We start from the raw sequence: 16,980 nt of genomic DNA on the forward strand, positions 1-16,980 counted from the left end.
CCAGTATTTTTGCCTGGAGAATCCCAGGGACAGCGGAGCCTGGTGGGCTGCCATCTATGGGGTCGCACAGTCGGACACGACTGAAGCGACTTAGTAGTAGTAGTAGTAGTAGTAGTAGTAATGAGAGTTAAAAACACAAATATAGTTGACAGAATGATATCATGACTATTCAACTAAAAAAATGCTACTGAAAAAACCAAACTTCATAAAGGTAGGTAAAACTCTAGATGACTTTTACAGGCAAAGTTCACTTTTAATTATGCAATTCTTTTCATGTTGCCAAATAATAAAAAACTTTTAATTTTATTTCCAGCATGCTATGAGGACAAATTTTTTTTTTAAAAATGAAGACATTTATTAACAATGAAAACTGCCCAAGTAAACAAAAAAAGTCTAATTTCTGAATATATCTGAATATAAGTCTGGATGCAATCAGGAATGCTTCCTATTATACCAAATATCAATTAAGTTAAAAAAAGATGTATCTTAAACACAATAAATAAAGTTAATGAATGCAAAAATTGCAGAAACTATTGATATATATAAATACGCTTGACTATTAGAATAAAAAAAAAACTAAGAAAGTAAGCTACTCCCACCTTGTTCCTATTGCAGCTCTGGGACACACCCTGCTACTTTTTCCAGAATGTATCTTCTGCCTTCAATTCCCACCAAAGGCCCAGCCTACTCATTTAACTAAACGCCTGATGTGCAATCAATAAATGACTGTCGGTGTGTTTTTCTAATCAAATCTATAGACATATATTTTCCCTTCTGTTTTGCCTCCATCTTAAAATATTTGAACGAATTACAGTATCATTTACTAAAATTAAATTCGCCATTACAGGTCTTCTTAAAAATTCAAAAATAAAATTAACCTTCAATTTTTATTTTTCAAATCTGCAAAAAAGCTGATTTTTCAAAATATCAGTATGGTAAAGTTCATTTACACAGCAGCTACCAAAATCCTTTGATAAGTATCATTTCCCTAGTTTGACTAATTTTGGTTGATATTCAAGATTATGACCTGAAGATGTGGAAAGGCCTGGATATTATATGATGTATGATTTTAGTATTATATATATTTTACAATATTCACATTCTTTTAAAATCATGATATATGTAGAATAATTAGTTCTCAATTACAGAGATTTCCATTCTTAACCACAGCAAATAAATAATATACTGAATCAGAAAACAAAATTAAATAACAAAGAATTGTTTTTTAACTAAAAAACTAAATGTGACTAAATTACAAAGATGACCATTTCTTTGGTACTTTTTATATCTCTATGTAGTAAAACAGCTTGGAAGAGAAGGCACCAAGTATTATTCATGGTCATCTTTATAATTTAGTCACATACCTTAACTTTCATTATTAGCTCTGATTTAATAATATACTTAAAATATCTAGTAAATAGTTTGCCTTACCTTTTGCATACACATGTCAGCTATTATGGAAAGAGGTATTGTAAGGCTTAGTGCAAGTGTGCCTATCAACGATGAGGTAAGAAAGCAGCCCCTAAAAAAAACAAAAGAAAGAAAGAAAATATACGTTACCATACCAAAACAACAAAAGAACCAACAAAAAACAATGACCAAAAATTATCTATCCTAGGGGGACTTCCCTGATGGTCCAGTGGTTAAGACTTCACCTTCCAATGCAAGCGGTGCAGGTTTGATTTCTGGTTGGGGAGCTAAAATCCCACATGCCTTCTGACCAAAAATCCAAAATATAAAACAGAAGCAATATTGTAACAAATTCAATAAAGATTTTAAAAATGGTTCGCATCCAAAAAATCTTAAAAAATAAAAATTATCCTATCATATAGGCAAGAGAGATCAGGATAAAAGCTTAGGATGGACTAACATAATAAAAAGTAAAGTTACTAAGATAATTCTCAAAATCCATCTTCAAATATTAAAAATCTAATATATAAATATACAAATTTCAAAAGATTTTATACTATTTTCTAAATCTGCTTACAGATGATATTCAACTTTGGATGTATAACTTATATTTTGTTAACATTTTTTATAAAACTGTCAGAAGAATTCTTAGTTTTGTGATAATGACACTTAGATAACAAAGGAAGCAGCTATAATAAAAGTTCAGGATAATAACTTATAACACAGTAAGAAAGTGATAACCAACAGGTCAGTCTGTCATTAAAGCAAAAATATCTTGCTCTCATTAAAAATTAAGTGGCCTTTAGATGTTTGTTGCTCTTTTGGTTTGGCTTAGTATCTAAAAAAAAGAACTGAGTATTTTTTAAGGATATTTCCTTACTGTTTTTCATTTTTCTAGTAACTGATGTAACCAAAACATAAGCTCTTCATTTTATTCTCACTTTGAATTATCAATGTTAGTATCAAATTCTGACATACCAACTGCATACAATTTTATATAACTGAATGAAAAAAATAAAGAAAAGCATTGTATTGAATAGATAGTGAGTGTATAAAAATTAATTATAAAGCTATCATATATATAGTTAGGACTACAGAACTATGGAAATTACAGGTAAGTAAATTCTAGCTGTTAGGGTTAACAATATTGTCCTGAAATAAAAGAGGCTAACTCTTGATAAAGTGTGTCACTTTAAGTGTTCAACAGAGGTTGCACAATTAGTTCTTATCGATGTGATAAAGAGAATTCAAGGGATAGCCCACAATTCATAAGCTTCTCTGTGAAAAGAGTATTTGGGGATCAAATATTGGCTTTAAAAAATTATTATTGGTCTTTTTTTTTTTGGCCGCACAACTTAGAGCATCTTAGTTCCCTGACCAGAACCAAGGCCTGGGACTGGCAGTGAAAGCACTGAGTTCTAGCCACTGTATCACCAGGGAATTCCCTGAGCCTTTTTTTTTTTTTTAATTATTTATTTGGTTGTGTCAGGTCTTAGCTGTGGGCATGCGGGATCTTTCTTTGTGGCTCGAAGGCTCTTCGTTGCGGCACGTGGGCTGCTCTTTAGATGTGGCATGTCGGGTTAGTTGCCCCACAACATTTGGGATCTTAGTTCCCTGACCAGGGATCCTACCTGGTCACTGCCTGCATTGGAAGGTAGATTCTTAACCGTTGGACCACCAGGAAAATCCTGGGTTTTTAAAATACATTTGTTCTTAGATTCATAATGCAAAGTAACATCAGACCGAGTCTGAGATGAAGTATTAAAAAACCCATTTGACTTATAGCAGGTTTCCCAATTTAGCTGATGGCTGAATTCATTTGATCTATTATCCATTCAGTACACTTCAGGAAATGCTGAGACGGAAGACTAGGTGGATAACCTCATATTTACACTAGCAGTACAGTATATGGAGTTAATGGTGCATTTGAAAAAATTTTTTACATAAACAATGAGTGACAAGTACACATCTCTAATTTCCAATAAAATTTACAACTGCACTTTTAAATCTTTAGTATGCTACTCAGTACATGATTATATATGCTAAAGTTAGTTGTCTATTTATAGTTAACGTGATAATCTTGCCTTCCTAAAAAGAAAGAAATCATCATAAATGTAGATTATGACTTCTGATTTAATTATTTCTTAAGATATTAAATGATATAAAACATATAGATATGCTTCTTATAATTGTTTTAAGTTACAATAACACCTAGAATTTAAGGGACATGAAATTTGTTCCATTACAGATTAACTTATTGCTATTGACTTGTTACTAAAAGTACTCTTAAGTGCTTGAGTATAGAAGTATATCTGAAAAATATAACTTTTTTGAAGTCCTGAAAAATCCAGCCCAGGTAGCTTTGATCATAATATATGACTTTGAGTGTCTAGTTTTTTCAACAACAAAGATTCAAATACACAGTTGGGAATATAAACTGTGTTCCTTCTGTGGAGAATATTTTGTAACTCTCTATCAGAATCAAGTCCATGTGTTTGATTCAGTTTTTTCAATATTTATCCTATAGAATAATTATGTATACAGGCAAAAACATATATAAGGATGCTTAATACCATATTACTTTCAGAGCAAGAGACTATAAACAAAAACATCTCTCAAGAAGGAACTGGTAAAACACATTATGTTCTATGCACTGTTACATAATGGATTGGACCATAGCAGATTAGAATACTACACAAGCTTTAAAAAAATGAATCTAGTGGCTGATATGTAAGGATTTACAAGACAACAATTTGTGGGAACAAAGAAAAGTATAGAATGATATCCATAGTTTGCATGTTAAAAATAAAACAAATTGGAGGGGGGAGGACCAAGAGATCGATACACACTTCTGTATGTACAGATAATTCTGCATTGTAGAAGGCTAAGAAATTAACAGTGGTTGCCTTTGAGAAAAAGAAATGAAAATTTGGGGTAGCAGATGAGAAAGATTATCTTTTCATTTTAATCCATTTTGTACATTTAAAAGAATTTATTACTCTCTTAAATTTTAAAAAAGTTAAATATAAAAAAGAATACTTCAAAACATGTTGTTTTGTTATTTAAGAGCAAAATTTTCCAAGGGTGCAAACTTAGAATGCTCATATAAGAGAGCTCACATATGTCACAACTCGTATTTATTCATCCTCAAAGCCTACATTAAAATCTGCTGGCATAATGAAACTCTATTCTATATATTTATTAAAAATAAAAACTCTCAATAAGGAATGAGTATTTTAACTTTTGAAAGTGGCACTGTCCATGTTTACTATAAGTCTTAATGTAATATGAACCATATTAAACCTTTCTCTAGTCTAATATCCAAAATTTTTTAAATTATTTCTTTCAAATATGTAAGAACTCTGCTTTGAAATTTTCTAATTTAAACTAAACTTAGAATAGTACAGAATATAAACTTCTATTAAAATACAGTGAATGAATGATCATTTAAAGCATAGGGTTCACTGAGTTGAACCCTCTCAAACAGCCATCAAAAATGGTTGAAGATCAACAATTCTTTATGGTTCAACCAAGTACACTCAAAACATCACCAGTAAGTAGTTTCATCAGCCTAGAACCAAGAGTGGAAGGAGGCAAGAGAAATGATATAACAAAAGAAGTGATAGGCTAAAAGAACAAGACATATAATACATATTAATACATTAAAAAAGTAAGTCCTTTGGTTAAAAAAAAAAAAGAGCACCTAAAATAATTTATACAAAATGAGGAAATAGATTTTGATACCAAAGGGTTCTAGATCAACAAAGGAATTTAAGATAATTACATACATTGTGTGCGTGTGTATTACTCAGTCTAACGACCTCATGCTCAGTCTTGGCAACCCCACGGACTGCATCCTGCCAGGCTCCTTTGTCTCTGGAATTCTCCAGGCAAGACTACTGGACTGGGTAGCCACTCCCTTCTCCAGGGGATCTTCCTGACCCTAGAAGTGAACTCGGGTCTCCTGCACTGCAGACAGATTCTTTATTGTCTGAGCTACCAGGAAAACCCAACTACATGAATTACTACAACATAAACTAAACCTTTAAGTACTACATAAAAGGGAGTAAGGGTGGAGGACATCAAGGAAAGAGATACTTCCTTAATTGGAGAGGGGAGACAAGTGCAGGCGGAGCATTAAGCAAGACTTCACGGAAAATGCTATTTTTGTTGCAGTCTTTTGCAAGGGAAAACTAATCAGTAGTTTAAATGGCATGCAATAAAATTCATTCAGGAGCTTAAGTACAATTTGTGTTTCTAAGTTTCTATTAGATGGAAATAGAACTAAGTGTTAAGCTCTATATTTGAAGGTATTCTTAAACACTATATATGATATTGTCTTCAAACTACTTTAAGATTATTATCACATATCAACATAGTTGATATTACATCAAAGTATGTTAAAACCTCAAATTAATCAAACCCTAAAGCTTAGGGTTTACATATCTGCCTCACTCATCTGAAAAGTCCTGAGGATAAACAAAACAAAAATCTGAACAATCAAACAGACATTTCAAACACTCCTGATTAAGCAAAGTTCCCAGATTCTCACTTAGAACTCACATATGCATACCTGGGATACCCATCTCCTAAGGGTGAGTGTCCATTAGAAAATGATGCCTTTGATCTGCATAACACTCTACTTTATAAAACAGTTGTATAAATATAGGTCATTCATATTCATCTAATCATTCAACAAAGATTTATGAGCTTCTATATGCAAGCCACTACTCTATGCAATAGGAACACAGAAATTAAAAAAAAATACAGTTCCTGCTCTAATGGAGTTACTGTATTAAGTTGTAAGTGTATAAGGTGAAAAAAGTACATAGGAAGGGCCACCAGAAGACAGAAAAAATAGAAATGCTTAAACTAGCCAAAAGTCAATAAATTCATAACTAATAAATCACAGGGTAATAAACAGTACATACCACAACCACAGGAACTCTGAGAGCACTGTTCCAATAAGGCCATTAATGACAATGCACATTAACACTACTTTATTGGGGAACTCAAAGTCCTCAAATCCAGTATAATGAAGTAAAAAGAAACCTGGCCATAAGAGCAGCAGATTAAAGAGACCTAAAAAACCTAAACACATACAAAAGAGACAAAAAGTTAGTAACTGTGATTTATTTCAATCTTTCAAAACTGCAACTCTACAATCAGAAAACATTAGGTTTCCCATAATGAGCTTCATTAAGGTTTCCTTAACTGAAAGTTCTATTACTTTTGTTTTTAAGTAAGTCCTGTGGAGAGATGAACACAAGCAAAAACTTTATCAAGCGACTGGGGATCACGGAGTCTTCAAGGTTCAACTATCTCTACTGCATAGAGCAACTACTGAAGAAAAAACATTTACAACGATTCAAAAAGACTGCGTGTCAACAGTAGATTATGATAATATAGTGTCCTGGAACTTAAAAGGAATAACTCGTGCATATCTGTGTGTGCATGTGTTCAGCATAAATTATTACGAGGAACTACATACACTGTTTACTCTCTGATTCAATCTATATTTATGTTTAAAGTACCCATGCTATGCTAGCGATAATGGAGGAAGGTTCCAAAAAAAGATAAAATTCTTGTTTCCTGCCTTCCTAGAGCTCATAAGCTAGTCTGTGAGATTACATACATACACAAATAGCTATATAAGTATGAACTAAGCATGGACTATGTGTAAAGGAAGGGTATAACATTTAGTGGTTAAGTGCATGCTCTGCGTGACCGCCCTGGGATCCAATCCCACTCTACCATTCACTACTACTGTAATCTTTAGGCAACATGCTAACCTCTTGCAAACCTCGGTTTTCCAATCTATAAGTATAAAATAATATTTAATTAGGTTACTAGGAAAATTAGACAAAAATACAACACAGTACATGGCATGAGTAAACAGTTAACAAATGCTATTATTTTAAATATAGAAATATGAGCTTATATATGACTACACACATGAAAATATAAAGACACAAATGTTATAATTTTATAGTAGTTTTTATTGGACATTTTATACAGTTTAACATCACAACTTCACTGTGAGATCCAAAGGTAATTATAGAGCTTTCCTAAAAGAAAATTAAATTACAGTAGATATATATTTTATATTTGCTGCTAAATAATAAACCTGTATTTAGGATGCCTAGTTAAATTGTAATAGGGAGGGAATGCCCACTCTCTATACGCCACTAAGACTTACAGTACCTGCCTTCCCTGAAGAACCGTCTTGGAGAGCGAGCGACCAAGTCTGTCTTTCCCAAAAAGATCCCACCCTCTCCCCACTCCACACCCTCTGCAGCCAAATCCTAATGGCTCTAGGCTAGGACAGTTCTGAGGACTGCCTCTGCTCCCCCTATGCTCCCTGCCCAGGGACCTATAACAAGCTGGCCAAGCCTCAGCTGCACCAGAGATCACATGGTTCTTCCCCCTTCTCTATTCTGCTTATCTCACTCCCTTGTCAGTCTTTCCTGCAGAGCACCCCTTCCATGAATCTCCCACACCAAATTACTGTCTCATATCCTGCTTCTAGGAAAACCAACTTAAGACACCTAGTGATAAAAATAAACAACACACACACACACACACAAGGCTTATATAACATTAAAAAATAGTTGTAGTTAAAACACCAAACTTTGGGGTAAAGCATCTGCCTGCAATGCAGGAGACTTGAGTTTGATCCCTGGGTTGGGAAGGTCCCCTGGAGAAGGAAATGGCAACCCACTCCAGTATTCTTGCCTGGAGAATCCCATGGATGGAGGAGCCTTGTAGGCTACAGTCCACGGGGTCGCAAAGAGTTGGACACAACTGAGCAACTTCATTTTCACTTTGGCGTTATCAAGAAGCAGATCTCTTTTTGTTCCCTGAACTTGAAGCCTGTGAATTTCCGCATGAAGTGACAACCTTTGGATCTAGAGATGAAAGGTCCAAATCACTTCACGGGTTCTGCAGATTCTCATACGCCTCATATGCTTCTCCTCTTTCCTCAACTGAATGCTCCAGCACACTGGATCTACTCACCATTTCCTGCTATGCTCTGCTCACACCGTGATGCCCAAAGAACTTTCCACATCCCAATTCTAACTACTTCTTCTCTAATTCTGTCTATTCTAAAGCCCAGGTCAATTTCATATTGCTTTACATATCATGGCATATGTCTACACATACTCTCCAGTAAGAGTAAACAAGCAATTTTTCTTCAAAGCTGCCAATCTTAAAAAAAAAAAAAAATTGCAAAATATTAACATTTCAATCCATTCCAGATAGACTTTTCTATGACTTCAAAATAAGATGTCATTAAAATTATCTTCATATTTAAGGTATACTTAGGAATTCTCTACTTGAAAGCAACTTGAGTGATCACCCAGTCTGGTGGGTTTTCAAATATTTTATTTTTGTTAATCATTAGGTACAGATATTCAAAGTACTTTTAGTAGAAAAATCATTTCTACAAATTAACTTATAATGCTAAAAAAAAAAACAACAAAGCAGAGTCGCTTCAGTAGAAGCAGCAGAGCAGTCTGGAAACCAAACTCACACATGCAACTCCACTTCCTTCCAATCTTCCTAGGATCCTTCATAAATCAGCTACTAACCTAGTCTAATCTCCTCATTTTCAGATGGGTATGAGATAAAAGAAGTTACAACAGTTAGAGTTCAAGTCTCCTGGTTTCCTATAAACTGTACTTGGAATTCTCAACCCTAGGCTCCATTATCTATTGATATTCAGATATTGTTTGGGACATGTCAATGTACTCTTCTTTTGTAATGCTAGATATCAGACTTCTTTACTGAGCTCATTTCAGGCAAATAAGAATTTATAAATTTTATTAGGCATTTACCAAAATTAAGAATTGATGCCTGAAACTGTAATTGAGTAATTAAAAAATCTATGTCATAAAAGAGTCTGAGTCTTAAAGTGCAAATGACCTAAAATTTTTAGTAAAAATTAGCTCATGGACAGAAATAGTATTAGACATCATTTTGGGGTAGTTTCCCCAATCCTATGCTTCTAACAATTCAAAAATGGCAAAATATACAACACAACAGGTAAACCCTCACATGCTTATAACAGCATAACCCGTGATATCAATGAGGAAAATATCTGATTTACAGGTTAAAGATATTAATTTGAAAAAGGTACATTAGAATTTCTTTTACCTCACATTGGGAGAGTGAACATTTCCTCCAGGTCCACAATTATGCAGAACAAGATAAGAGAAAAACACTGAGAGTAGACTTCATAACCTTTAAAGTCTAATGGTTTTAAAGAATTACATGGGGGAGTGGGAAGGGAACCTTCCCTACTCTCTCCAAAAAACAAAAACAAAACTCTACGTTAATTATTCAGAGTACATAGTCTCAACAAGTTAAACATATTCTTACCAAAGAACATAGGAATATCCAACTTATCTTCTCTGTCTACTTTTCTCTTAATCATAACAATATAAACAGCATAGAGCATGGCTCCAACAAGAGACCAAATGGAACCTGTGAAAGTCAATATAATAAAGTATTTGTTCACGAACTCATTCAACACATACTTAATTAAAATCTGACACAGTCAGGCCCTATTTCAAGAAATGAGTACTATTCAAATATGAAAAGATAAAGTATAACCTACCTTATCCATGTCCTCCAGGAACACAGGAAGGACTTTAAAAGTATAAACCAACAAATACAAAATCATTCACCTTGATGATTTAACCAATCAGTTATACATGTAATACCAACACTTTGGTATTTAATTTTTAAGTGCATACTTCCTATCTTCCTGTACATAAACAATTTTGAAACCTGACATAGCCAACTTAACAATGTTTTCTTCCCACTCTAGGCTATTTATATTGTTCTCCCCACTGCCATGTATCATTTTAATACACATTCTACCACCTTCTTCAAGACTCTTTTAAAGTTCCACACTGTCACCAAGCATCCTCTTTCTACTACACTAAACTTCCATCCTTCTTGTCTTCTATTTTAGATAATTTAATACTTACTACAGTTGAATCTAGTATGATTTTATTCTCTAGGGGTTTCATTTTGTCAATCATATAGATTAAAAGAAAAAACTTCTTGACAACTGCAAACATATAATTTATATTTTTTAATGTTCTAAAATATCTAACATAATGTAGCACTAGCAGTTCCTTCCTATGTAATGAATACTGATTCTCTTTAATATATTAACTCACTCTCAAAAACATTTAAGTAAGCCTTTAAAAACAGCTATAATAAGGTGCTATTTGCCAAGTGACCACATTCAATGCTTTAAATCAATTATCCAAAAGTTCAACATTTATTTATTATTGCTATTAAAGAATAGCCGTCAACAAAATCTCATAAACAAAACACATGTATTGTTTTAAACATACAGAGCTGCTCTAGATGAGAAAGAGCTAAGACAGTTCAAGAGACACAGCTCCCTGGGCACTATCCAGGAATAGTTTAGAAAGCATTATTCTATTCAATGGACTTTAAATATCTAAAGAAAGTATACAGGAAACCAAGGAAGCTGGATTCTTCTGTTAAATCTAAACAATGGATCAAAAACTAAGTGCTTACCATAGTAGTGTTTCAGGTAAGAATCAGAAGAGAATGACAAAATTAGTGGCTGCAAGCATGATGGGCAGGATATATGTATTGTCTCCATATCTCTAACAAGATGCTTATTACTTACAAAGGAAAAACTAGAAGCTACATCGGAGCAACCTGACAGACATCACTTTAAAATTAATGTCATTAGTAACAGAACAAATAAATATCATGAGCCTTCTTGATATGATGGATTTGTCAGGACACAGTATCACTTCCCTGGTATTCTTGCCAAAAATGAACAATATACATTTAACCATAAAGAAATACCAGAAAAATAAATTGAAGGACATTCTACAAAAAAAGTGGACAGTATTCTCCAAAAATATTAAAGTTATGAAAGACAAAAAATGGCAGTGGGATAGTCACAGATTAAAGGAAACCAAGGAGACATGATATCTAAACGCAACAAATGATCTTGGACCAGAAGAAGAACATTAGTGGGAAAAAATGGTGAAATTTGAAAAGAACCTATAGACTAAATAAAAATGACTGTAATCGCTGTTAATTCCTGATTTTTAAACCTGTACTATAGCTGCTGCTGCTAAGTCACTTCAGTCGTGTCCGACTCTATGCGACCCCATAGACAGCAGCCCACCAGGCTCCCCCGTCCCTGGGACTCTCCAGGCATGAACACTGGAGTGGGTTGCCATTTCCTTCTCCAATGCGTGAAAGTGAAAAGTGAAAGTGAAGTCACTCAATCGTGTCCGACTCTTGGCGACCCCACGGACTGCAGCCTACCAGGCTCCTCCATCCATGGGACTTTCCAGGCAAGAGTACTGGAGTGGGGTGCCATTGCCTTCTCTGTGTACTATAACTGTATGTTATAAACAGTTAAGAGAATCTGGGTGAAGGTTATATGAGAGTTCTGTGTTCTATTTTTTAATTTTCTTACATTATTCCCAAAGGAAAAACTTTTAAAATAAAAGCCTTATTAGTGCCCACCCTCTGTGTGTGTGTATGTGTGTGCACACGTGTGCATATGCATGCACGTGTGTATATGTGCACACGCACAATGATATGCACAGGTCTTTCTTGTATACTCTAACAAGAAGAATTCAGAGTCAGATATTTACCTATTGTGTTTCTTCCAGGAGATTTTTCAGATCCTGACAGATTTACCAGCACAACACCTCCAATACTATGAGAAATAACCATCATTACTGATGAGTAACATAATAAATTCCTTTAAAAGACTAATCATAAAGATCAAAGTTATTTACAAGTAATAAAGACTAATCTTAACTTTAGGTCAAACCATCAAAGAATTGATGATCTAATTGATACTGAATAATATCCGTATACTATAAGTGCTGTTCTTGTATTAATTCATTTAATCCGCATAAAATGACTGACATTACCTTATAAGAAAGGTATTATTATCATTACCATTCCCATTTTACACTTGAGAAAACTAACGCACAAAAACATGAAGTAACTTGACCAAAATCACATAGCTGGAATTGAAACGCAGGCAGTCTACTTCCGGAGTCTAGTGTTCTTAACTTGCTATGCTTATCTTCTGCCTTTCAATTAGGAAAAAGTCAATTTGTCATCCCTCCTTCAATCTTTTTTTTTTTGAAATGTACATGTATTAAACCCATATAAACCTAGTAATAGTAATAACTCTTGCTATTGTTATGGCTGTTTAGTCACTAAGTTGTCTGACTGTACAGCCCCATGGATTGCAGCCTACCAGGCTCCTCTGTCCATGGTATTTCCCAGGCAAGAATACTGGAGTGGGTTGCCATTTTTTACTCTAGGGGATCTTCCTGACCCAGGGATCAAACCTGCATCTCCTGCATTGGCAGGCGGGTTCTTTATCACTAAGCCACCAGGTAAAATCAAAATTAACAGTAAAATTATTCTTAAATATTTAAATAAACAATTCCATCATTTTAATGGATAAAATAAGACCAAATAAAGGAGGCAGAAAAATCAGAGGTTATTTCTTCATTCAACTGTTCCTTATTGAGCAATAGTTTGGGTTAAGCATGGAACAAGAGAGATGTGATTCCCGTCCTCACAGAGCCTTATATTGTCTATTTCTGTGCATCTTTCTACTTTTATTAAAACAACGCAAAGAAAAGTTAGAAATAGGCATGAATTGTGAACAAAGCTGGATAAACCTCATTACTTCCCTAATATAAATATACTGTATTTTCCTAGTGTAAAAATTTGTCTGGCTAAATCATGGGCCAGTCATGTAAAAGAATAAATTTCTAGCATCCATGAAGTCTAAATGGTAAATCAGTTGGCTCAACCAGACTGCCCATGAAAACCACCACTGTCAATTTACCCTTGTATCTAAAAGAGAGAAATACCACTTATGTGACTGCCAAGAACCAGTCTCTATTATAATCACTTTTTATATACATCCTTCCAAACTTCAAAACAAAACTGTAAATTAGATGATACTATCATCATTTTGTCATCAAGGAAATCCTCTCAGAGAGTTAAGGGGCAGCGGCCAGGGGCAAACAGAGCTCTGATTCAAAGCCAGTTCTGATAGCTCAAAAACACTAATCTTTCTGGTAAATTATTCTGGTACTTTCTCTGATTTCTGATTTTCTCTTACAAAAACAAGAGTTTCATCAAATCAATATATCTATTTGAGTACTGACTGTAAGCAAAGCCCTATGCTAGGCCTTTGATAACACAAAGAAGCAGAAAACAAGGATTTAGCCTTCAATGGTTTAAAATCTCCTAGGGAAGACAAGACAAATAAATACAAAGCTAAATAAAAATAAAAGATTTAAATTAGTTACTAATGGTACTTATGTATTGTATTGCAAACAGTAATACAAAATTGCCAGATGGTTTATACAGAAAATAACTAAAAGATTAAGGCTGAAACAATCAGAGAAGACTGCATGTTAGATTTCTATAAATGGGAGAAGTAAAAACTAAAAACTAAACAAAAAGAGAAGTTTGCTTCAAGAAAAGGAAACAGAAACTTGGGAGGTTATGAGGGTAATAACATGCAGTTAAGCATGAATGTCAGTACAATACTTAGTTAAGTTCAGTCTCATGAATGGGAACCAAAGATCCTCCCTTCAGTTATGCTCCCTAGGAAGGTTTTGAAAACTAAAACTAGCCAAGGATGTGATGCAGAGATGATGTTCATTTAAAACCTTCTTTTATCTTCATTTTCTCTGCCTAGATATTATATTATAATATAAACCCTCCTCTATCACTACCAGAAATGCTTTAAACACTGCATTTTTAAGAACAAACTAGCTATTATACTATATTCTTACCTTAAGATTACAGCTAAAAGTTTAGAAAGAGTGAATCTATCTCCACTGTTACTTGGAAACATTGCAGCAAGGATTAAGGTAAAAAGTCCTGTGGAAAGAAAAAGATTTTTAAAAAGATACATTTGCTTAAATAAATACTGTCAAAATTATTTATTGCCAACTTGATTGTTTAAATAAGTAAATTACTTATTACCTAACTTTTAAATCTTGTCATTTTTAAATGACTAAGAATATGACTATGACCTAGGCTGAAATGTTCAAAGACCATACATGGAAACAGTCTCCATATTAAACTATGTTTATCTCACCAATACAGATCAAGTACAGTCCTATTTATTTTAAAACTGCTAAGAGAGTTAAACTCAGCATTCACAGTAATATTCTGACCTCATCATAATTAAGTATGTGTGCTGAAGTTATTTTTACAGCTCAAAAATACTTTTTTTATCTTCTAGACCTGGAAGTTGATTTAATTTTAAAAATAAAACACCTTTCATAGGGCAAATTATAGATCTGAAATAAGCAACCACATTTAGCCAAAGGGTTGAAAAAAATATCCTTAGAAAGAATATGTGAAAAGAAAGACAACTACAAACAAAGGGTCAGCCTATAAAACTTTATATACAATGTATTTTTGTTGCATAGAAAATACTGTAAAGTATTAGAAGGATTATAAACAGTACAAGGCTATGGTATAAACTTAAAGATTAAATAGTAGTTATAATACATTAATATATGTTAAAAAGAATGAAATAATTTATAACAAGATAAAAATATTTATATGTACACATATATATAAGAAATAGGCCTCGAGTTATAATACAGATAAGACAAATTTCTTACCAGAAGTTGAGGACAAAATATTAACTATAGCAACTTGTGTGTCTGAAAGTGCTTCTTGATATGATAAATTTGCCAAAAACCACTGAAGAAACAGAAAATAATGAAACCTAATAAATGACTTATTTGTATTTGTCGTTATAATTTGTAGTCCCCTCCTTCTTTTCTCCCGCTAAATACTATTATAAGAAGTTTTAAATTTTGTTTTGCATTGAAAAATCACAGGCCTAAAAAGAAGACACACATTTATATCAGACCAAAAATCTTTGCTGTCCAATTTTCCTTAAGAAAGGAACAAATTGGTTAAAAATTAGCACTCTTCAGGCTTCTTTTAAAATTAGGATAAATTTAATATCAAATCAACACTGAAATCTGATTTTTCTAAGCACTGATAGTATTAAATTTATCTAAATCAAATTTAAGAGAAATCAATTGAACAGGTGATGCTTAAGGAGGTAGAACTGGCCAGACTGATACAGACAAAAGGCTGTATTCACTTTGGAAATTTTAGAATGTCCAAGAATACTGTGAATTTACTGGCTAACTGTGATTGTTTCTCTGATTCTCAGTTTTGAGACATAATACCAAAAGTTCTCATAGTTGGAGGTTTTCAAGTTATGGGAATTTTTTCCCCCTTCTTTCTTCCCTTTTGCTCATCTTGGCTAGGGTATCCTTATATTCCCAACCCTGGGCCCACTTTGATTTAGAGAATAAGAAATAAGGCCTCTTTTGATGAAGCCTGATGTTTGTGTGTACGTGCATACAAAGTTATTTTCACTGCCATCAGATATTCTAATGCAATTTACAACTTATCCATTTTCTGTTGGTGGACATTTTTTGACTATTCCAAAAAATGCTGCAAAGATCATTCTAGCATATGCCTCCTGGGACACATGTGCATGAGTGTCCCTAATGTAGCATACATTAAGAAGCAGATTGGTGGTCTAAGTAAATTAACTGCTTGTCTACCTGTTTTCTGTTGCTTAAACAGATGGACTGGATAATCATGTTCTGCTGGAGAACGTTTTGTCTCTGTTAAGGGAGGGACATCTCCTGATCTCTTTCAGAACTTTTAGTTAAGTGAGTGTTATTATTACCAGCCTTTATATTTCAAAGAAGCAGTATAGAGACATGATCTTAGCACACTGCTAGAAGGCAGCAGATGGTTGAGAGCCTAGAAGTCTCCATTCAGTCTACACTGTACTCTAAGCTAAAGCCAGACTGAAAGCACAGCAGAGACTCTGATTCCATCTGTAGTCTTCTAACATCCTAATTTCACTTGACTATCTAAATAAAAAATGAGGTTAGCAACTGGTAAAATGGGTAATATCAAATATATATGGCAATAGGAGCCACAGTTGGCAATAGGAGTGCACAGTTGATGCACTAAACAAGAAGCAGAAGATTCTGCCCTTTAATTATCTTTTGGAGATTTTCTGCAAGAATAGGTAATGCTTATCAGATGATAATTAGCTTTCTTGATCTACTTTCCTTACCATTTTAATACTTAAATACTGTGCTCACTTTCCAAACAATCTCACTGCTCTCTGCTAATGCAACATAAAGAAATAAAACAAGAACAATTAGATGGTAGGAATGCAAAGATTCTAACTACTCATCATTAGCTATGAACTCTTTCCAGAAAAATCTTCCCACTCTCTAGTTCTCCCCAAACTCCATTCTCTGGCTCTCAAACTCAAGACAGCCTCATCACAAAGGAAGACCATCTCAATTACCCTCCAGTAAAAATTATTTTTACAATGTTTCTCTTCATTATTTCAGAGTTGAGGACAACCACTTACTAATAATTGAGCTATCACAAATAATTTATATAATACTTCATTATTTCATGAGTGGTAATTAATTTTAAAATTAGCGT

General features: G+C 33.7%; 1 protein-coding gene across 1 annotated transcript in view; it reads right to left on the bottom strand.

Moving 5' to 3' along the window:
• SLC35F5 (solute carrier family 35 member F5) overlaps window positions 1-16,980 on the bottom strand; it is a 37,949-nt gene that overhangs the window by 6,151 nt on the left and 14,818 nt on the right. The window contains exons 8-13 of the mRNA XM_004004742.5: window positions 15,105-15,186; window positions 14,262-14,349; window positions 12,078-12,142; window positions 9,793-9,897; window positions 6,342-6,501; window positions 1,432-1,522 (exon numbers count right to left, since the gene is read on the bottom strand). Of these exons, the coding sequence (XP_004004791.1) occupies window positions 1,432-1,522; window positions 6,342-6,501; window positions 9,793-9,897; window positions 12,078-12,142; window positions 14,262-14,349; window positions 15,105-15,186 (591 nt within the window). The remainder of the gene's footprint in view (window positions 1-1,431; window positions 1,523-6,341; window positions 6,502-9,792; window positions 9,898-12,077; window positions 12,143-14,261; window positions 14,350-15,104; window positions 15,187-16,980) is intronic.

This window comes from Ovis aries, chromosome 2, assembly GCF_016772045.2.
Source record: "Ovis aries strain OAR_USU_Benz2616 breed Rambouillet chromosome 2, ARS-UI_Ramb_v3.0, whole genome shotgun sequence".
Lineage (NCBI taxonomy): Eukaryota > Metazoa > Chordata > Mammalia > Artiodactyla > Bovidae > Ovis > Ovis aries.